Source organism: Pongo abelii, chromosome 20, assembly GCF_028885655.2.
Source record: "Pongo abelii isolate AG06213 chromosome 20, NHGRI_mPonAbe1-v2.0_pri, whole genome shotgun sequence".
NCBI lineage: Eukaryota > Metazoa > Chordata > Mammalia > Primates > Hominidae > Pongo > Pongo abelii.
The window spans coordinates 23,885,339-23,909,353 of record NC_072005.2 but is presented as its reverse complement, the minus strand read 5'-3'; the positions used below and the strand labels follow the sequence as shown (position 1 = coordinate 23,909,353).

General features: G+C 38.1%; 2 protein-coding genes and 1 pseudogene across 2 annotated transcripts in view; 1 reads left to right on the top strand and 2 right to left on the bottom strand.

Annotated features, from left to right (window-relative positions):
• Positions 1–24,015, top strand: part of LOC100452052 (zinc finger protein 91) — a 275,196-nt gene that overhangs the window by 41,212 nt on the left and 209,969 nt on the right. The gene's annotated exons all lie outside the window — the stretch shown is intronic.
• On the bottom strand, positions 17,572–18,126 carry PONPYGV1R-PS1907 (vomeronasal 1 receptor ponPygV1R-ps1907 pseudogene; annotated as a pseudogene).
• LOC112130118 (small ribosomal subunit protein eS27-like) lies at positions 23,034–23,330 on the bottom strand. The gene has a single exon (XM_024237298.3). The coding sequence runs from the start codon at positions 23,328–23,330 to the stop codon at positions 23,076–23,078; it is 255 nt and encodes an 84-aa protein (XP_024093066.2). The 3' UTR covers positions 23,034–23,075.

The following is a 24,015-nucleotide window of genomic DNA, read 5'->3' as shown; positions in this document are numbered from 1 at the left end:
GCTTTTCTTTACAAAAACATTTTCTCTTTCCAATTCAGTAATTTAGCATGATTTCCACAGCCTCACATTTTCATAAATGGTTTATTCTAAAGAAGAAATGTGATTAAGCCACTTATCATTTTCCCCCGATAAAGCAGGGTAACACATTAACTCTGTAGTCTAGTGAACAGTTAAAACATTAAAAATAAAGATGTATAGTCATTTATTTTAGCTTCACACTTGGAAATAAAACACTTCTTGGGACATAGGTTTAGAGATTTCTGAGAGGTTGGCTTATAGAATATGGGGAGACCGGGTATAGAAACATTCACCCTTATGACCAAAGGGGACATAATTCTGTTTTTCACTCCTAATTTCAACTAGTAACCCAGAACTGGAGAAATGTAACATGTCATTTTACCACATAGCTTTCTATTATTTTTATTTTAGATTCAGAGGGTACAGGTGCAGACCTGTAACATACCGCATGATGTTGAGGTTTGGGGACTTGATAATTCCATTGCCCAAGTAGCGTACATCATACCTGATACGTAGTTTTTTAATGTTTGTCTCCCTTCCTCCTTTTTTAGAATTTCCAGAGTTTATTTTTTCCATCTTTGTTTCCATGCACATGCAATGATTAGCTCCCACGTATAAATGAGAACATGTTGATATTTTCCTGTTCTGTGTTAATTTGCCTAAAATAATGGTCTTCTGCTGCATTCATGCTGCTGCAGAGAACATTATTTCATTCTTTTCTGTGGCTGCATATTATTGCACAGTGTGTAAGTACCTCATTTTTTAAAAGTTCAATTTAAGATGTATGGGTATCTAATTTAATTTTATTTGGCCAGGTGTGGAGGCTCACGCCTGTAATCCCAGCACTTTGGGATGCCGAGGTTGGGGGATCACGAGGTCAAGAGTTTGAGACCAGTCTGGCCGACATGGCAAAACCCCATCTCTACTAAAAATACAAAAATTAGCCAGGTGTGGTGGTGGGCGCCTGTAATGCCAGCTACTTGGGATGCTGAGGCAGGAGAATCGATTGAACCTGGGAGGTGGAGGTCGCAGTGAGTTGAGATCGTGCCATGCTGAGCAACAAGAACAAGACTCTGTCTCAAAAAAAAAATTACATTTTTGCTATTGTGAATAATGCAGTAATAAACACATGAATGCAGGTGTCTTTTTGATAAAATAATTTATTCTTCCTTTGGGTATATACCCAGTAATATGACTGATGGGTCAAATGGCAATTATATTCTTAGTTCTTTGAGAAATCTCCAAACTGCTTTTCATTGGGGCTGAATTAATTTGCATTTTCACAGTGTTTCAAGATTTCCTTTTCTCAATAACTTAAACATCTGTTATTTTTTGACTTTCTAACAACAGCCAATCTAACGGATGTGGGATGATATGACATTGTCATTTTGATATATGTCTCTCTGATTATTAGGAATGTTGAGCAATTTTTGCATGTTTATTAACAGCTTTTTTTTATTATTATACTTTAAGTTCTAGGGTACATGTGCACAACGTGCAGGTTTGTTATGTATGAATACATGTGCCATGTTGGTGTGCTGCACCCATTAACTCGTCATTTACATTAGGAGTATCTCCTAATGCTATCCCTCCCCCCTCCCCCCACCCCACAACAGGCCCCGGTGTGTGATGTCCCCCTTCCTGTGTCCAAGTGTTCTCATTGTTCAATTCCCACCTATGAGTGAGAACATGCGATGTTTGTTTTTTTGTCCTTGCGATAGTTTGCTGACAATGATGGTTTCCAGCTTCATCCATGTTCCTGCAAAGGACATGAACTCATCATTTTTTATGGCTGCATAGTATTCCATGGTGTATATGTGCCACATTTTCTTAATCCAGTCTCTCATTGTGGGACATTTGGGTTGGTTCCAGGTCTTTGCTATTGTGAATAGTGCCACAATAAACATACTTGTGCATGTGTCTTTAGAGCAGCATGATTTATAATCCTTTGGGTATATACCCAGTAATGGGATGGCTCGGTCAAATGATATTTCTAGTTCTAGATCCCTGAGGAATCACCACACTGTCTTCCACAATGGTTGAACTAGTTTACATTCCCACCAAGAGAGTAAAAGTGTTCCTATTTCTCCACATCCTCTCCAGCACCTGTTGTCTCCTGACTTTTTAATGATCGCCATTCTAACTGGTGTGAGGTGGTATCTCATTGTGGTTTTGATTTGCATTTCTCTGATGGCCAGTGATGCAGAGCATTTTTTCAAGTGTCTGTTGGCTGCATAAATGTCTTCTTTTGAGAACTGTCTGTTCATATCCTTTGCCCACTTTTTGATGGGGTTGTTTGTTTTTTCTTGTAAAATAGTTTGAGTTCATTGCAGATTCTGGATATTAGCCCTTTGTCAGATAAGTAGATTGCAAAAATTTTCTCCCAATCTGTAGGTTGCCTGTTCACTCTGATGGTAGTTTCTTTTGCTGTGCAGAAGCTCTTTAGTTTAATTAGATCCCATTTTCTTCTAGAGTTTTTATGATTTTAGGTCTAACATTTAAGTCTTTAATACATCTTGAATTAATTTTAGTATAAGGTGTAAGGAAGGGATCCAGTTTCAGCTTTCTACATATGGCTAGCCAGTTTTCCCAGCACCATTTGTTAAATAGGGAATCCTTTCCCCATTTCTTGTTTTTGTCAGGTTTGTCAAAGATCAGATAGTTGTAGATGTATGACATTATCTCTGAGGGCTCCGTTCTGTTCCATTGGTCTGCATCTCTGTTTTGGTACAAGTACCATGCTGTTTTGGTTACTGTAGCCTTGTAGTATAGGTTGAAGTCAGGTAGTGTGGTGTCTCCAGCTTTGTTCTTTTGATTTAGGATTGACTTGGCAAGGCAGGCACATTTTTTGGTTCCATATGAACTTTAAAGTAGTTTTTTCCAATTCTGTGAAGAAAGTCATTGGTAGCTTGGTGAGGATGGCATTGAATCTATAAATTACCTTGGGCAGTATGGCCATTTTCATGATATTGATTCTTCCTACCCATGAGCATGGAATGTTCTTCCATTTGTTTGTATCCTCTTTTATTTCATTGAGCAGTGGTTTGTAGTTCTCCTTGAAGAGGTCCTTCACTTCCCTTGTAAGTTGGATTCCTAGGTATTTTATTTTCTTTGAAGCAATTGTGAATGGGAGTTCACTGATGATTTGGCTCTCTGTTTGTCTGTTATTGGTGTGTAAGAATGCTTGTGATTTTTGTACATTGATTTTGTATCCTGAGACTTTGCTGAAGTTGCTTATCAGCTTAAGGAGATTTTGGGCTCAGACAATGGGGTTTTCTAGATATACAATCATGTCATCTGCAAACAGGGACAATTTGACTTCCTCTTTTCCTAATTCAATACCCTTTATTTCTTTCTCCTGCCTGATTGCCTTGGCCAGAACTTCCAACACTATGTTGAATAGGAGTGGTGAGAGAGGGCATCCCTGTCTTGTGCCAGTTTTCAAAGGGAATGCTTCCAGTTTTTGCCCATTCAGTATGATATTGGCTATGGGTTTGTCATAAATAGCTCTTATTATTTTGAGATATGTTCCATCAATACCTAATTTATTGAGAGTTTTTAGCATGAAAGGCTGTTGAATTTTGTCAAAGGCCTTTTCTGCATCTATTGAGATAATCGTGGTTTTTGTCATTGGTTCTGTTTATATGCTGGATTACATTTATTGATTTTCATATGTTGAACCAGCCTTGCATCCTAGGGATGAAGCCCACTTGATCATGGTGGATAAGCTTTTTGATGTGCTGCTGGGTTAGGTTTGCCAGTATTTTATTGAGGATTTTTGCATTGATGTTCATCAGGGATATTAGTCTAAACTTCTGTTTTTTGGTTGTGTCTCTGCCAGGCTTTGGTATCAGGATGATGCTGGCCTCATAAAATGAGTTAGGGAGAATTCCCTCTTTTTCTATTGATTGGAATAATTTCAGAAGGAATGGTACCAGTTCCTCCTTGTACCTCTGGTAGAATTTGGCTGTAAATCCATCTGTTCCTGGACTTTTTTTGGTTTGGTAAGTTATTAATTATTGCCTCAATTTCAAAGAGATTCAACTTCTTCCTGGTTTAGTCTTGGGAGAGTGTATGTGTCGAGGAATTTATCCATTTCTTCTAGATTTTCTGGTTTATTTGCATAGAGGTGTTTATAGTATTCTCTGATGGTAGTTTGTATTTCCATGGGATTGGTGGTGATATCCCCTTTATCATTTTTTATTGAGTCTATTTAATTCTTCTCTCTTTTCTTCTTTATTAGTCTTGCTAGCAGTCTATCAATTTTTTTGATCTTTTCAAAAAACCTTTTCAAAAAACCCCTTTATCATTTTTTATTGTGTCTATTTGATTCTTCTCTCTTTTCTTCTTTAATAGTCTTGCTAGCAGTCTATCAATTTTGTTGATCTTTTCAAAAAACCAGCTCTTGGATTCATTGACTTTTTGTAGGATTTTTTTTGTGTCTCTGTCTCCTTCAGTTCTGCTCTGATCTTAGTTATTTCTTGCCGTCTGCTAGCTGTTGAATGTGTTTGCTCTTGCTTCTCTAATTCTTTTAATTGTGATGTTAGGGTGTCAATTTTAGATCTTTCCTGCTTTCTCTTGTGGGCATTTAGCGCTATAAATTTCCCTCTACACACTGCTTTAAATGTGTCCCAGAGATTCTGGTATGTTGTGTCTTTGGTCTCGTTGGTTTCAAAGAACATCCTTATTTCTGCCTTCATTTCATTATGTACCCAGTAGTCATTCAGGAGCACATTGTTCAGTTTCCATGTAGTTGAGTGGTTTTGAGTGAGTTTCTTAATCCTGAGTTCTAGTTTGCACTGTGGTCTGAGAGACAGTTTGTTATAATTTCTGTTCTTTTACATTTGCTGGGGAGTGCTTTACTTCCAACTATGTAGTCAATTTTGGAATAAGTGCAGTGTGATGCTGAGAAGAATGTATATTCTGTTGATTTGGGGTGGACAATTCTGTAGATGTCTATTAGGTCTGCTTGGTGCAGAGCTGAGTTCAATTCCTGGATATCCTTGTTAACTTTCTGTCTCATTTATCTGTCTAATGTTGACAGTAGGGTGTTAAAGTCTCCCATTATTATTGTGTGAGAGTCTAAGTCTCTTTGTAGATCTCTAAGGACTTGCTTTATGAATCTGGGTGCTCCTGTATTGGGTGCATATATATTTAGGATAGTTAGCTCTTCTTGTTGAATTGATCCCTTTACCATCATGTAATGGCCTTCTTTGTCTCTTTTGATGTTTGTTGGTTTAAAGTCTGTTTTATCAGAGACTAGGATTGCAACCCTTGCCTTTTTTTTGTTTTCCATTTGCTTGGTAGATCTTCCTCCATCCCTTTATTTTGAGCCTATGTGTGTCTCTGCATATGAGATGGGTTTCCTGAATACAGCACACTGATGGGTCTTGATTCTTTATCCATTTTGCCAGTCTGTGTCTTTTAAATGGAGCATTTAGCCCATTTACATTTAAGGTTAATATTGTTATGTGTGAATTTGATCCTGTCATTATGATATTAGCTGATTATTTTGCTCATTAGTTGATGCAGCATTGATGGTCTTTACAATTTGTCATGTTTTTGCAGTGGCGGGTACCAGTTATTCCTTTCCATGTTTAGTGCTTCCTTCAGGAGCTCTTGTAGGGCAGGCCTGGTGGTGACAAAATCTCTCAGCATTTGCTTGTCTGTAAAGGATTTTATTTCCCCTTCACTTATGAAGCTTAGTTTGGCTAGATATGAAATTCTGGGTTGAAAATTCTTTTCTTTAAGAATGTTGAATATTGGTCCCCACTCTCTTCTGGCTTGTAGAGTTTCTGCTGAGAAATCAGCTGTTAGTCTCATGGGCTTCCCTTTGTGGGTAACCTGACCTTTCTCTCTGGCTGCCCTTAACATTTGTTCCTTCATTTAAACTTTGGTGAATCTGACAATTAGGTGTCTTGGAGTTGCTCTTCTCCAGGAGCATCTTTGTGGCGTTCTCTGTATTTCTTGAATCTGAATGTTGGCCTGCCTTGCTAGATTGGGCAAGTTCTCCTGGATAATATCCTGCAGACGGTTTTCCAACTTGGTTCCATTCTCCCCATCACTTTCAGGTACACCAATCAGATGTAGATTTGGTCTTTTCACATAGTCCCATATTTCTTGGAGGCTTTGTTTATTTGTTTTTATTCTTTTTTTCTCTAAACTTCTCTTCTCACTTCATTTCATTCATTTGATCTTCCATCACTGATACCCTTTCTTCCAGTTGATCGAATCGTTTACTGAAGCTTGTGCATTCGTCACGTAGTTCTTGTGCCATTGTTTTCAGCTCCATCAGGTCTTTTAATGACTTCTCTGCATTGGTTATTCTAGTTAGCCATTCGTCTAATCTTTTTTCAAGTTTTTTAACTTCTTTGCTAACTTCTTTGCCATGGGTTCGAACTCCCTCCTTTAGCTCAGAGAAGTTTGATCATCTGGAGTCTTCTTCTCTCAACTCATCAAAGTCATTCTCCGTCCAGCTTTGTTCCATTGCTGGTGAGGAGCTGCGTTCCTTTGGAGGAGGAGAGGCACTCTGACTTTTAGAATTTTCAGGTTTTTTGCTCTGTTTTTTCCCCATCTCTGTGATTTTATCTACCTTTGGTCTTTGATGATGGTGACTGACAGATGGGGTTTTGGTGTGGATGTCCTTTCTGTTTGTTAGTTTTCCTTCTAACAGTCAGGATCCTCAGCTGCAGGTCTGTTGGAGTTTGCTGCAGGTCCACTCCAGACCTTGTTTGCCTGGGTAATAGCAGTCGAGGCTGCAGAACAGTGAATATTGGTGAACAGCAAATGTTGCTGCCTGATCATTCCTGTGGAAGTTTTGTCTCAGAGGGGTACCCAGCCATGTGAGGTGTCAGTCTGCCCCTACTGGGGGATGCCTCCCAGTTAGGCTACTCAGGGATCTGGGACCCACGTGAGGAGGCAGTCTCTCCGTTCTCAGATCTCAAGCTCCATGCTGGGAGAACCGCTACTCTCTTCTGAGCTGTCATATGGGACAATTAAGTCTGCAGAGGTTTCTGCTGCCTTTTGTTTGGCTATGCCCTGCCCCCAGAGGCAGAGTCTACAGAGGCAGGCAGGCCTCCTTGAGCAGTGGTGGGCTCCAGCCAGTTCGATCTTCCCAGCCACTTGTTTACCTACTGAAGCCTCAGCAATGGCAGGTGCCCCTCCCCCAGCCTCACTGCCACCTTGCGGTTCGATCTCAGACTGCTGTGCTAGCAATGAGTGAGGCTCCGTGGGTGTAGGACCCTCTGAGCCAGGCACGGGATATAATCTCCTGGTGTGCCATTTGCTAAGACCATTGGAAAAGCGAAGTGTTAGAGTGGGAGTGACCCGATTTTCCAGGTGCTGTTTGTCACCCCTTCCCTTGGCTAGGAAAGGGAATTCCCTGGCCCCTTGCACTTCCCAGGTGAGGCGATGCCTTGCCCTGCTTTGGCTCATGCTTGGTGCACTGCACCCACTGTCCTGCACCCACTCTCCAACAATCCCTAGTGAGATGAACCCAGTACCTCAGTTGGAAATGCAGAAAGCACCCGCCTTGTGCATCGCTCATGCTGGGAGCTGTAGACTGGAGCTGTTCCTATTCGGCTATCTTGGAACTGCCCTATTAACAGCTTTTATATCTTTCTTTGAGTACCACTTATTTAGATCATTTACTTTTTTCTTATTAAATTTCTTATAGATTCTGTATATTATTGTTATGTTGTATTCAGCTTGCAAATATTTTATTTTATACTGTAGGTTGTCTGTTTGTCAATAGTTTATTTTGCTGTGCAGAAGCACTTCAGTTTAATTAGGTGCCAATTTGTCAGTAGCATTTCTATACACTCATAATTATCTCAAAATGAAATTATAATGCAAAACAATCTCATCTACAATAACTGTAGTAACTATAATTTGAAATAAATTTAACTAAAAAGTTGAAACACTTGTACATTATAATCTGAAGAACATTAAAATAAAATCATATGCAAATGGAAAACATTACTCATTAATGCATTGGCGTTATTAGTATTGTTAAATATGTTTATTACACAAAATGATCTACAGATAGAATGCAACTCTGTCAAAATACCAGTGACATATTTAATAGAAAATTTAAAAAATCTAAAAGTTTATGGTACCACAAAAGACTCTGAATAGTCAAAGAACTCCAGCAAATAAGAAAGACAGAAGTTATCACCCTATCTGACTTTGAAATATACTACAAAGCTAAAGCAAATAAAACAGTATGGTACTTGAACAAAAACAGACACATAGGCCAATGGAGCAGAAAAGAGAAATTAGAAATATATCTATGCACTTCCAGCTAACTGATTTTAGATAAAGGTAACAATTTCTTAGAAAAGGAACAGTATCTTCAATAAATGGCACTGAGAAAAACTTAATAGCAACATGCAGAGCAATAAAATGCAACCCTCAACTTACTTCATATATGAAAATCAAATAAATTCTTAAATGCAAGGTCTGAAACTCTGAGACTACTACAAAAAATACAGAGTGAAAGCCCCATAACATCAGTCTGGGCTGTGACTTTTTTTTGATTTAAACTCAAAATCCCAGGGAACAAAATAAAAAATAGATGAGTAAGATTAATTCAAATTATAAAGCTGCTGCACAGAATCTGACACACTTAAAATGAGACAACTGAAAAGTTTTTTTGCAAATTATACATTTGACAAGGGGTTAATATTAAGAATATGTAAGAAACTCAAGTGACTATACAACAAAAAACAAATAACTACCAAAATGAGCAAAGGGCTTAAATATTTTTTAAGAAAAGATACATATGGCCAATAGATATATTAAATAATGCTCAATGTGGCCCGAGTGCAGTGGCTCATGCCTGTAATCCCAGCACTTTGGGAGACCAAGGCAGGTGGGTCACCTGAGGTCAGGAATTTGAGACTAGCCTGGCCAACATGGTGAAACTCAGTTTCTACTAAAAATACAAAAATTAGCTGGGCATGGTGGTGGGCACCTGTAATCCCAGCTACTCAGGAGGCTGAGGCAGGAGAATTGCTTGAACCCAGGAGGCAGAGGCTGCAGTGAGCAGAGAGTGTGCCATTGCACTCCAGTCTGGGCAACAGAGTGAAACTCAGTCAAAAAAAAAAAAAAAAAAAACCTCAATGTCAATTATTATCAGGGAAAGGAAAGCCAAAAAATCTATAATATATCAACTCGCTCTTATTAGAATGACTATTATTAGAAAGAAAAGAAAAAAAGTTAAATTTGTGAAGAGAATGCTTGCACAATGTTGATGTGAACGTAAATGAGGCCAGCCATTAGGAAAAACAAAGTAGAGATTTCTCAAAAAATTTAAAATCAAACTACCCTATAATACAGCAATTTCACTATTGCATATATATTTAAGAGAAATAAAATGAGAGTGAAGAAACATTTGCACCTCTCTGTTGTTTGCAACACTCTTCACAATAGCCAAAATATAGAAGAAACACTTCAACATCTAATGAGTAAATAAAGACAGTATGGTATATACACACAATAAAATACTATTCATCTTTAAAAAAGAAAATTCTGTTATGTTCAATTACATGGATTAACTTGGAGGACATTATATTACTTGAAATAAGCCAGGCACAGAAAGATAAAAATTTCATAATTTCACCTACACATGGACTCCGTAAAACTTAATTTCATTGAAGTAGAGAGTAAAATGGTGACCACCAGATCCCAAGGAATTTAAAAGAAAGGGGTGTTTGGGAAGATGTCTGTCAGATAATGCATAATTATAGTTGGATAGGAGGAATACATTCAAGAGATATATTGTACAGCATGGTTTCTATAGTTAAGAATAATGAATTATATTGGGAAGTGCCCAGATGGCCAAGTAGAAACAGCTCCAGTCTGCAACTGCCACCGAATTTAAACAGCAGGTGAATTTGGCATTTCTAACTGAGGTACCCAGATTCTCTCACTGGAACTGACTAGGCAGTTGGTGTGACCCACAGATAGCAAGAAAAAGCAGGGTGGGGCCACAGGTCACCCAGGACCTGCACAGGGTGAAAGGGAACTCCCTCCCCCAGCCAAGAAAGGCAGTGAGAGATTATGTTACCCAGGTGAAAAACTATACTTTTCCCATGGATTTTTGCAATTTGTGGTTTAGGAGAGTCCCTTTTGCTCCCACACCACCAGGCCCTTGCATTCCAAGCACAAAGCTGTGTGGACCTGTGGCAGCTGCTAGGGTCAGCAGCCATTCAGGCAGGCACTTAGTTGCAGGAATTTTTGCAAACTCCAGTGGCTTCCAGAACTCATGAGGCAGGAGATTCATCCACTTATGTGGGAAGGGGACTAAAGCCAGTGTGCCAAGTGGTCTCATTCAGCAGATCCCACTCCCATTGAATCCCACAAGTTAAGACCACTGGCTTGGAATGCCTGCTGGCCAGCAAAGCAGCCTGAAGTATGCGTAATGCAACCAAGTTTATTTTGGAGAGAGGGGTGACTGCCGTAACTGTGGCTCTAGTTGGTAGTTTTCCTCTGCCAGTGGTAGAGAGACTTAGGTTTGTACTGGGTGAAAGTCCCCAGAGCACAGCCACAGTGGCTGTGGCAGATCATGGCCAGACTGCTTCTTTAAGTGGGAAACAGATACATCTCTCCTTACTGGGCAGAGTCTCCCTGCACAAATTCCGGGAACTTCAGCTATAAATTTACAGACAGAACTTTCATCTCTCTGGGTCAGAGCACCTGGGGGAGGGGCGGTCATAATCTAAGGTTCAGTGGATATAATCTTTTTTGCCTTCTGGCTCTGAAGTGTCCTGATGATCTAGACGAGGGAGATTCCCCACAGCACAATCCACTGACACCAGTGAGGGGTATCCAATCTGCTTCTTTAAATCAGTTCCTGAATCTGTACCTCCTGACTGGGTGAGACCTCCCAACAGGGGTTCCCAGACACCTCATACAGGAGAGTTCAGGCTGGCATCAGGTCAGTGTCCCTGTGGGAAGAAGCTTCCAGGGGAAGAAGCTTCCAGAGGAAGGAGCAGGTGGCAATCTTTGCTGTTCTGCAGCCTTCACTGGTGATACCCAGGTGAACAGCATCTGGAGTGGACTGACCCCCAGCAAACTGCAGCAGACCTGCAGAAGAGAAGACTGTTGAAAAAGAAAGAAAAGAGCAACAACATCAAGAAGACCCCACAAAAACCTCATTCAAATCTCAAAGGTAGATAAATCCACAAAGATGAGGAAAAACCAATGCAAATATGCTGATAATTCCAAAAGCCAGAATGCCTCTTCTCCTCCAATTGATTGCAAAAAACCTCTCCAGCAAGGACATAGAACTGGGCTGAAGCTCAGATAAATGAACTGACAAAAGTAGGCTTCAGGAGGTGAGTAAGTAATAATGAACTTCACTGAGCTAAAGGATTATGTTGTAACCTGATTCAAAGAAGCTAAGAACCATAATAAAATATTACAGGAGCTGTTAACTAGATAACCAGTTTAAAAAGAAACATAAATGATCCAATAGAGCTGAAAAACAGAGCATGAAAACTTCATGATACAAACACAAGTATCAATAGCTGAATTGACCAAGAGAAAGACTGTCAGTACTCGAAGACTGTCTTGCTGAAATAAGGCAAGCAGACAAGATTAGAGGCAAAAAAATAAAGAGGAATGAACAAAAACTCTGAGAACTATGGAACTATGTAAAAAGACCAAACCTACGACTGACTGGCATACCTAAAAGAGACGGAGAGAATGGAACCAAGCTGGAAAACACACTTCAGGAGATCATCCAGGAGAACTTCCCCAACCTGGCGAGACAGGCCAACATTCAAATCCAGAAAATCCAGAGAATCCTAATAAGATACTCCATGAAACATCAACCCCCAAAAATATAATCATCAGATTCTCCAAGGTTGAAATAAAAAAAAAAGTTAAGGGCAACCAGAGAGAAAGGTCAGGTCACCAACGAAGGGAAAGCTCATCGGACTAAGAGCAAACCTCTCAGTGAAAACCCTACATGCCAGAAGAGATTGGGGGCCAATATTCAACATTCTCAATAAAAAGAATTTTCAACCCAGAATTACACATCTTGCCAAACTAAGCTTTGTAAGTGAAGAAGAAATAAAATCCTTTGCAGACAAGCAAATACTCAAGGATTTCATCCTGCCTTGCAAAAACTCTTGAAGGAAGCACTAAACATGGAAAGGAAATCCGTTATCACCCACCACAAAAAGACTCTGAAGTACACAGACCAATAACACTGAAGCAACTACATTAACAAGTCTGCAAAATTAACCAGCCAGCATCATGATGACAGGACCAAATTCACATATAACAATATTAACTTTAAATGTAAATGAGCTAAATGCCCCAGTTAAAAGACACAGAATGGCAACCTGGATAAAAAGACAAGACTCATCACTGTGCTGTGTTCAAGAGACACATCTCATGTGCAGAGAACACATAGGCTCAAAATAAAGGGATAGAAAAAAATTTACCAAGCAAATGGAAAGCAGAAAAAAGGAGGAGATGCAATTCTTGTTTCTGACAAAATAGACGTTAAACCAACAAAGGTAAAAAAAGATCATTACATAACAGAATATGGTTCAATTCAACATGAAGTGCCAACTATCTTAAATATATATGCAACCATTACAGAAGCATGCAGATTCATAAAACAAGTTCTCAAAAACCTACAAAGAGACTTAGACTCCCCCACAATAATAGTGGTAGACTTTATTATTTATTTATTTTTTGAGACAGAGTCTCACTCTGTCACCCAGGCTGGAGTGCAATGGTGCAATCTCAGCTCACTGCAAGCTCCACCTCCCAGGTTCACACCATTCTCCTGCCTCAGCCTCCCAAGTAGCTAGGACTACAGGCACCCGCCACCATGCCTGGCTAATTTTTTGTATTTTTTTTTTTTTAGTAGAGATGGGGTTTCACCGTGTTAGCCAGGATGGTCTAAATCTCCTGACCTTGTGATCCACCCACCTTGGCCTCCCAAAGTGCTGGGATTACAGCACTTGTGAGCCACCATGCCTGGCCAAATAGTGGGAGACTTTAATACCCCAGTGTCAATATTAGACAATTCATTGAGACAGAAAGTGAACAAAGATAATCAGGACTTGAACTCAGCTCTGGATCAAGTGAACCTGATAGATATCTACAGAACTCTCCCCACAAAAACAACATAATATACATTTTTCTTGGTGCCACATGGCACTCATTCTAAAATATACTACATAATTAGAAGTGAAACACTCCTTAGAGAATGCAAAATAACTAAAATCATAACAGTCTCTCAGACCACAATGCAATCAAATTAGAACTCAAGATTTAAAAACTCACTTAAAACCACACAACTACAAGGAAATTGAACAAATTGCTCCTGAATGACTTCTGGGTATATAATGAGATTAAGGCAGAAATTTAAAAAATTCTGAAACTAATGAGAACAAAGAGACAACATACCAGAATCTCTGGGACACAGCTAAAGCAGTTTAAGAGGAAAATTTATAGCACTAAATGCCCATATCATAAAGCTAGAAAGATCTCAAATTGAAATCCTAACATCACAGCTACAAGAACTAGAGAACCAAGAGTAAACAAACCCCAGAGCTAGCAGAAGAAATAACCAAGCTCAGAGTGGAACTGTGAAAGATAGAAACATTAAAAATTACTCAAAAAATTAATGAATCCAGAAGCAGATTTATTGAAAAAAATATCAATAAAATAGATAGACTGCTAGCTAAACTATTAAATAAGAGAAGAGAGAAGATTCAAATAAACATAATCAGAAATGAGAAGGGGGATACCACCACTTACCCTGCAGAAATACAAATAACCATCAGATAATACTATAAACACCTCTATGCAAATAAACTAGAAAACCTAGAAGAAATGGATAAACTCCTGAACAAATACACCCTCTTCAGACTGAACCAGGAAGAAGTTGAATCCCTGAATAGACCACTAACAAATTCTGAAATTGGAGCAATAATAGCCTACCAACCAGAAAAAGCCCAGGACCAGATGAATTTACAGCTGAATTCTACCAGAACTACAAAGGAGTGCTGATAACCTTTCTTATGCACTATTCCAAACAATTAAAAAGGAGGGACTTCTCCCTAACACATTGTATGAGGCCAGCATCATCCTGATACAAAAACCTGGCAGAGATACAACAAAAAATGAAAACTTCAGGCTATTATCCCTAATGAAAATCAATGCAAAAATTATCAATAAAATACTTGCAAACTGAATACACCAGCACATCAAAAAGCTCTTCCACCATGGTCAAGTTGGCTTCATTCCCAAGATGCAAGGCTGGTTCAATATATGCAAATCAATAAATGTAATTTATCATATAAACAGATCTAAAAAAAAAAAAAAGAACCCACATGATTATCTCAATAGATGCAGGAAAGTCCATCAATAAAATTCAACATCCCTTCATGTTAAAAACTCTTCACAGGCCAGGTGTGGTGCCTCACACCTGTAATCCCAGTACTTTGGGAAGCAGAGGTGGGTGGATCACCTGAGGTCGGGAGTTTGAGACCAGTCTGACCAACATGGAGAAACTCTGTCCCTACTAAAAATATAAAATTAGCCATGTGTAGTGGCACATGCCTGTAATCCCAGCTACTCAGAAGGCTGAGGCAGGAGAATCGCTTAAACCCAGGAGGTGGAGGTTGCAGTGAGCCGAGATAGTGCCATTGCACTCCAGCCTGGGCAACAAGAGTGAAACTCTGTCTCAAAACAATAACAACAACAACAACAAAACTCTTAATAAACTAGGTATTGAAGGAACATACCTCAAAATAATAAGGGCCATTTATGACAAACCCCGCAGCCAATATCATACTGACTGGGTAAAAACTGGAAACATTTCCCCTTGGAAACAAGTGCAAGGCAAGAATGCACTCTCTCACCATGCTTATTGAACATATTATTGGAAGTTCTGGTCAGGGCAATCAGGCAAGAATAAAAAATAAAGAATTTTCAAACGGGAAGAGAGTAAGTCAAATTGTCTTTGTTTTCAGATGATATGATCCTATATTTAGAAAACCCTATTTACTCAGCTCAAAAGCTTCTTAAGCTGATAAGACTACTTCAGCAAAGTCTCAGTATACAGAATAAATGTGCAGAAGTTACAAGCATTCCTATGCACCAACAACAGACAAGCAGAGAGCCAAATCATGAATGAATTCCCATTCACAATTGCCACAAAAAGAATAAAGTACCTAGGAATATAGCTAACAAGGGAAGTGAAAGAACTCCTTAAGGAGAACTACAAAACACTGATCAAGGAAATTAGAGGACAAAAACAGATGAAAAAACATTCTACGCACATGGATAGGAAGAATCAATATTGTGAAAATGGCCATACTGTTCAAAGTAATTTATAGCTTCAATGGTATTCCCATAAAACTACCATTGACATTCTTCACAGAATTAGGAAAAGCTATATTAAAATTTGTATGGAACCAAAAAAGAGCCCATAGGCTGGGTGTGATGGCTCACACCTATAATCCCAGCACTTTGGGAGGCCGAGGCAGGCAGATCACCTGAGGTCAGGAGTTCGAGACCAGTCTAACATGATGATACCTTATCTCTACTAAAAATACAAAAATTAGCCGGGCATAGTTGCGGGCATCTGATTTCCCAGCTACTCAGGAGGCTGGGGCAAGAGAATCGCTTGAACCCAGGAGGTGGAGATTGCAGTGAGCTGAGATAGCACCATTGCACTCCAGCCTGGATGACAGGGTGAGACTCTATCTCAAAACAAACAAACAAACAAACAAAAAAACAGCCCATATAGCCAGGACAATGTTAGGAAAAAAGAACAGAGCTGAAGGCATTACATTACCTGACTTCAAAGTATACTACAAGGCTACAGTAACTAAAACAAGAATGGTACTGGTTCAAAAACAGACAGATAGGCCACATAGAACAGAATACAGAAATGAGAAATAAAACTGCATGTCTACAACCATCTGATCTTCAACAAACTTGACAAAAACAAGCAATGGAAAAAATTTTTTCTATTTAATAAATCGTGCTGGGAGAACTGGCTAGCCATATGTAGAAAGTTGAAACTGGACCTCTTCCTTATATCTCATAGAAAATAACTCAAGCTGAATTGAAGACTTAAATATAAACCCAAAACTATAAGAACCCTGGAAGAGAATCTAGGCAATACAATTGAGGACATAGGCATGGGCAAATATTTTATGATAAAATCACCAGAAGCATTTGCAAAAAAAGCAAAAATTGATGAATTAGGATCTAATTAAACTAAAGAGCTTCTTCACATAAAAAGAAACTATCATCAGACCAAACAGACAACCTACAGAAAGGGAGAAAATTTTTGCAATCTATCTTACAAAGGTCTAATATCCAGAATCTAGAGGGAACTTACACAAATTTATAAGAAAAAAACAAACAACCCTATAAAAAAGTGGGCAAAGAACATGAACACTTTTTTCTTTCTTGAGATGCAGTCTTACTGTCGCCTAGGCTGGAGTGCAGTGGCATGATCTTGGCTCACTGCAACCTCCTCCTCCTGGGTTCAAGTAATTCTGCCTCAGCCTCCTGAATAGCTGGGACTACAGGCGTGTGCCACCACACCTAGCTAAGTTTTGTATTTTTAGTAGATACAGGGTTTCACCACTTTGGTCAGGCTGGTCTTGAACTCCTGATCTCGTGATCTGCACCCCCTCATCCCGGCCTCCCAAAGTGCTGGGATTACAGGCATGAGCCACTGCACCTGGCTGAACAAACACTTTTCAAAAGAAGACATACATGCAGCTAACAAACCTGTGAGAAAAAGCTCAGCATCACTAATCATCAGAGAAATGCCAATCAAAACCACAATGAGATACCATCTTATGTCAGTCAGAATGGTGGTTATTAAAAAGTCAAGAAACAACAGATGCTGGCTATGTTACAGAGAAACAGGAATGCTTATATACTGTTGGTAGGAATGTAAATTAGTTCAATTATTGGAAAAGACAGTGTGGCAATTCCTCAAAGATTTAAAACCAGAAACACCATTTGACCCAACAACTCCATTACTTGGTATATCCTCAAAATAATATAAATCATTCTATTATAAAGATACATGCATGTGTATGTTCATTGCTGCACTATTCACAATAGCAAAAACATGAAATCAACCCAAATGCCCATTAATGATAGACTAGATAAAGAATACTTGGTACATATAAACAATGTAATACCATACAGCAATGAAAAGTAGTGAGATTATGTCCTTCACAGAGACCTGAATGAAGCTCAAAGCCATCATCCTTAGCAAACTATCACAAGAACAGAAGGCAAAACACCTCCTGTTCTCACTTGTAAGTGGGAGCTAAACAATAAGAACACATGGACACCAGGAGAGAAGCAACACACACTAAGGCCTGTCAGGGGAAGGCAGGATAGGACAATGTCACGTGGTCTCACCACAAAAATTTTAACTATGTGAGGTAAAGCATTAATTACCTAAAATTAAGCATTTGACAATGTATATATATACTTCAAAACATCATGTTTTACAGAATAAATACACTTATCTGTCAAGTTAAAAGGATATTTTAAAAATATTACAGAAGAATACCAGTGTGTAAAATACTGTCTCTTTGTCATTAATTTGGCTAAATAGTATCAAAAACATATGGTTTCTGTGCTGCTTCTGCCATTTGATTTCTCAGTCACAATCATAGAAATTCTGATATTTATCAGCATGTTCTGAACCCAGAACAGTGCATGGGAGAAGCCAATGTACATTAGGGCTTTTATTTTAAGCTTGAGGGCACAGGAAGTTTCTGGTGCTGATAATAAAGGTATAAAAGACACTAAGAAAGCAGGTGTTGCTTATGGTCCCATAACAGGGCACTCTGTGAATACAGTAAACAAGTTTGCATGCAAAATAACAGAAAATGTTTTAATCCAAAAGCAGCCATGATCTTTAAATTTTTTTCCAGAAAAAAAAAAAATGACCAAGGAGTTGGCTACAGTTAGGTAACTAAGAATGAAAACTGTAGACTGAACTTCATCCACTAAAAATATTATATACGATAAGAGAAACTCATCAAAATTGTAGTATCAATATGAAACAGAAATATTATTTTGAATTTCAAATCCACAGAGTTCATTTTATTATTTTGCAAAATTTAACATTATCACTTAAAGACAAAAGATTCTGCATGAGAACATAAGTTGTGTTATATCATAAAAAATTAAAACTTTTTTACTTGTGAATAAGTCTTAAAAACTTAATTTGTATGATATATTTTCTAACACATTTTATATTTACACTTTGTGTAAGAATCTAATGAGATTTTTCTGTTACAAAGAAAAACAATGCTAACTGATTTATTTCTCTTACCTGTGGACAGTGAATGTGTGTTTTTCTTTTCTTTTTTTTTTTTTTTTTTGAGACAGAGTCTCACTCTGTTGCCCAGACTGGAATGCTGTGACATGATCTCAGCTCACTGCAACCTCTGCCCCCTGGGTTTCAAGTGATTCTCCTGCCACAGCCTCCTGAGTAGCTGGCATTACAGGTGCCTGCCACCGTGCCTGGCTAATTTTTGTATTTTTAGTAGAGACAGGGTTTCAGCATCTTGGCCAGGCTGGTCTTGAATTCTGACCTCGTGATCCACCCACTTCAGCCTCCCAAAGTGCTGGGGTTACAGGCATGAGCCACTGTGCCCGGCCACCTCTTAATTAACTGATCTGAAAGTTACATTGATAAGCTAATTCTTCAGTTAAAACTAATTTTTCAGTGCATTACTAAAATACCAACTTCCTTATCAAAACCTACAAAGTACAGTGTGAAATGACATGGTATGAAGACAACAGTGAGGATAGTGTAGCTGTAACACAGAAAAAAAAAGAAGGTCTGTGATGCATACATAGTTGGAATGCCAATAATGAGACAAACAAACCTGAGATAATTTGGTAATATAAGAAGCAGAATTGGCCAGGCGCAGTGGCTCACACCTGTAATCCCAGCACTTTGGGAGGCCGAGGCAGGTGGATCACCTGAGGTCAGGAGTTCAAGACCAGCCTGACCAACATGGAGAAATCCCATCTCTACTAAAAATACAAAATTAGCCAGGCATGGTGGCACATACCTGTAATCCCAGCTACTCAGGAGGCTGAGGCAAGAGAATCACTTGAACCCAAGAGACAGAGGTTGCAGTGAGCCGAAATCATGCCTTGCGCTCCAGCCTGGGTAACAAGAGCGAAACTCTTATCTCAAAAATAAAAATAAAAAAAGCAGGTTTTCTCTTTAAATTCAGCAAGAGTCAGCTGTGCAGCCAAAAAAAAAAAAAAAAACCTCTTCACATGACAAATCAACGTTATTTCTTCACCATTGATATTTTCTCTCTCTGACTTGAAGTTACAAACTAACTCCAGGAGGAATATTTATGGCTTATCATGAAGCATCTGCTACACAGCAAGCACTGCCATGTTCATTTGCTGCATTCATATACAAAAACATCCTCTTGACTTATGGAAGCCTCCCTAGTACTTACCTGAACAAATTTGCTCAATAAATAAATAAATTAACTTATGACAATTTTAAAATCTGAAAGGAACAGTAACTAAATAAAAGTGGGCTTATATAGTTTTCTCCAAGTAAAAGAACAGGATGGAATCTTCTAATTAAATAAAACGTAACTTCATACACCAATTGTAAAACTACATCTACAAATTATTTTGTGTGCACTACTAAATTTCATAAAAATCATTATAATCCCTGACCAGCTCACATAATGAATACTGCATAAACTACAAAACAAAAAATATAAGAAACAAGAAAATTACGGGTCTAGCAAAGAGTACCAGGCAAATTGCATGGGGAGACTGAACCATAAGCCATAAAATTTTAAAGAATTCAATACAAAGCAGACAATATAGAATTGCTTTCCACATTTTTTAGGTTTTTAGTTTTCTACTAAATTAGTCACCTTAATAAAAAAATTTATGGCCAGGCACGGTGGCTCACGCCTGTAATCCCAGCACTGGGAGGCCGAGGCGGGTGGATCACAAGGTCAGCAGATGGAGACCATCCTGGCTAACATGGTGAAACCCAGTATCTACTAAAAATACAAAAAATTAGCCTGGCGTGGTGGCAGGTGCCTGTAGTCCCAGCTACTCGGGAGGCTGAGGCAGGAGAATGGCGTGAACCCAGGAGGTGGAGCTTGCAGTGAGCAGAGATCGCCCCACTGCACTCCAGCCTGGGCAACAGAGTGAGATTCAGTCTGAAAAAAAAAAAAAAAAAAATTTTATTGTTTTCTTCTGAAAATATGCCCTAACTCATACTTACACACACATTCATCATAATTTGCATATACCTAGTGTTATCTTTAAAATAATATATGTGTATATTTAACCCGATTGAAATCAAAACTAAAATTCTGTATGTATGTGTTTGCAGGCAGAGTTGCCACATGTTCAAAAATACATATATATAAAAAACAAATTTTTGAAAGTTTTTTTAGGACTCATATGTATGAATTTTGTTTATATAATTTTAATTATGACCATAAAATTGATCCTGTACTCAATAACAATTGTACATTTAAAAATAGCTAAAGGTGTAGAATTGGATTGTTTGTAATACAAAGAACAAATACTAGTGGTGATGGATACCTCATGTACTATAATGTCGTTATTACATATTATATGCCTGTACCAAAATATGCCATTTATGTGGATCACTTGTGGTGAGGAGTTCGAGACCAGTCTGGCCAACATGGTGAGTCCCTGTCTCTACTAAAAATACAAAAATTAGCTGGGCATGGTGGCAAGTGCCTGTAATCCCAGCTACTTGGGAGGCTGAGGCAGGAGAATTGCTTGAACCCTGGAGGTGGAGGTTACAGTGTGCCAAGATCATGCCACCACACTCCAGCCTGGATGACACAGCGGGACTCCATCTCAAAAAAAAAAAAAAAACACTTCATTGAATGTACAATAGATGTAACATTTTAAACAATGTTTTACTAGAAAATTAAATTCACATATAACTGAAAAAATTTTAAATGTACTGCATATTACATAAAAGTACAATTAATAAGCTACTGCTAATTTAATTAATTTTAACTAAAACTTAAAAAATTTTTTTTCACTATAGTGGACAAAAATATTACTCAGAACACCTACCTCACACATCACTTAACATTATAAGTTAACCATAATGAGCCTCTCTACTTAAATTTTCATTATGTATTTTATATTTTAATGCTCTTACTCTTCCATGGGAAAGGTCATAAATAATGCCTACCTAATAAAAAAGAATATCTTATATCTGTGATGCAGTAATATTTGATCACATGCTTTCACATGTAAATACAATAGGAATGGAGAGCATGAAGTAATTTGAGAGTTAAATTACATCATTATTTGCTTTTCAAAAAAATCTGTAATAATAAAAAAGTATACTTTGAATGTAATTATAACTCTACAAAAAATCTTCTACTTCTTTTAAAGTTATATGCTAATAACTTATCAAATAATTTTAGTTTGGGATTATTTTCTATACCCAACACTCTGATTTAGTGTAATGTCTGAAGAGTAAGTGCCTTATTTCTACTGTGTATTCTCTGTGATTTACATAAAGTTAATTTTGAAGTATTTTTTATATTTACTTCATTTACAAAAATATATCTTACTATAAACTCTATGATGTTTTCTAAGCTGTAGCTTTTGAAATGTATTTCTTTCAAATCCGTTACATTTGCAGGGTTTTTCTCCAGTATAAATTTCCTGATATTGAACAAAGTTTGAGCAACATCTTTAGGGTTTTCCTCTAGTACAAAATATATACAATAAGATCTGTGATACAAGTAAAGGTACTACTAAGGGAGGAGACCACCCCTCATATTGTTTTATGCCCACTTTCTGCCTCCAAAGAAAGACAAAGTAAAAACTAAAAGGCAGAAATGAAATCCACAAGTAGACAGCTTGGCGCCACACCCTGGGCCTGGTAGTTAAAGATTGACCCCTGACCTAATCAGTTATGTTATCTATAGATCACAGACATTGTATAGAAAAGCACTGTGAAAATCCCTATCCTGTTTTGTTCCGATCTAATTACCGGTACATGCAGCCCCCAGTCATGTACCCCCTGCTTGCTCAATCACAACCCTCTCATGTGCACGCCCTTAGAGTTGTGAGCCCTTAAAAGGGACAGGAACTGCTCACTCACAGAGCTCAGCTCTTGAGACAGGAGTCTTGCCAATACCCCCTGCCGAATAAACCCCTTCCTTCTTTAACTCAGTGTCTGAGGAGTTTTGTCTGTGGCTCATCCTGCTACACTACAATCTTTTTTATATTTGTAAGGTTTATCCTCAGAATAAATAGTGTTTCACATTATAGGCTTATATTTTCTGAAAGATCTTTTAAGACTAATCGCATTTATAATGCTTTAATTAAGTATGAACTCTCTGATATTGAGTAAGATGAGAGCAGATATCAATGGCTTTTCTATAGTCTTTAAATTTATACAATTTTTCTCAAGTATAAATGGTTTCCTGTGCAATAAGGTGTGAGCATTGGTTAAAGGTTTTGCCACATTCTTCACACTTGTAGAAGTTTTCTCCAGTATGAATTATCTTACCTACAATTAAGCGTGACTACCATTTAAAGGCTTTGTGGTATTCCTCACATTTTTAGACTTTCTCACCAGTATGATTTCTTTTATGTTTAGAAAGGTTTAAGTTGTTGTCAAAGGCATTGTCACATCTTTCAGGTTTGTGAAGTTTTTCTCCAGTATGATTTGGGGGCTTATTAAAGGCTTTGCCACATTCTTCACATTTGTAATTTCTCTTCAGTATGACTTATGTGTAGTAAGATGTGAGGAATGGTTACAGGCTTTGCCACATTCTTTACATTTGTAAGTTTTCTCTTCAGCATAAATTATTTTATGTTTAGCATGGATTGAGAAATGAGTAAAAGCTTTGCCACATTCTTCACATTTGTAGATTTTCTCAAGTATGAATTATTTTATGTTCAGTAAGTTTTTTTTTTAAATCCAAAATGTGTTTACTGAGATGGTTTCCCACTCATCTTGATTCAGAGTGCTTTTAGTGCTGCTTCCTCCTGAAGGAACATCCTTCTGTAAGCCTTGCTTTTCCTCCTGTAGGCTGGCAGAGGACAGTGGAGCAGCCAACACACAAAACTACCGTTTGTGCATGGCTAAAGACCGTGGTGATTTTATAGCACCCTGGGCATTTCACATCCATGAAGTAGGAATTGAGGCTCTGCACCAGGTGTTTCTTCTTGTGTTTCCTCTTCTCTTCTTCTGGAGAGGGATGAAGGATATCCTTTGTGAGAGGCATATCCTCGTGTGGGTAGGTTGTCACCACCAGAAAGCTGTTCAGTAAGTTTTGAGGACCACTTAAAAGCATTGCCACATTCTTCAAATTCTAGAGTTTCTTTCCAGTATAAATTATCTTATGCTTAGTAAGGTTTGAGGACCATTTAAAGGCTTTGCCACATTCTTCACATTTGTAGGGTTTCTCCTCAGTATGAATTATCTTATGTACAGCAAGTTGTAAGGACCAGTTAAAGGCTTTGCCACATTCTTCACATTTGTATAGTTTCTCTCCAGTATGAATTATCTTATGTCTAGTAAGGTTTGAAGACCTCTTAAAAGTTTTGCCACATTCTTCACATTTATAAGGTTTTTCTCCAACATGAATTACCTTATGTTCAGTAAGATTTGAGAACCACTTAAAATCTTTGCCAAATTCTTCACATTTGTAGTGTTTCTCTCTAGTATGAATTCTTTTATGTTCAGTAAGATTTGAGGACTGTTTAAAAGCTTTGCCACATTCTTCACATTTGAACAGTGTCTTTTTAGTGTGAATTCTTTTATGTTGAGTAAGGGTCATGACCATTTAAAGACTTTGCCACATTCTTCACATTTGTGGGAATTCTCTCTAGTATGAATTTTCTTATGTTGAGTTAGGTGTGAAAGCATGTAAAATGATTTGCCACATTGTTTACATTGGAAAGAATTTT

Bases quoted from the DNA above. Each gene is read 5' to 3' on its own strand.
- LOC112130118 (XM_024237298.3), bottom strand. From the start codon at position 23,330: ATGCCTCTCACAAAGGATATCCTTCATCCCTCTCCAGAAGAAGAGAAG.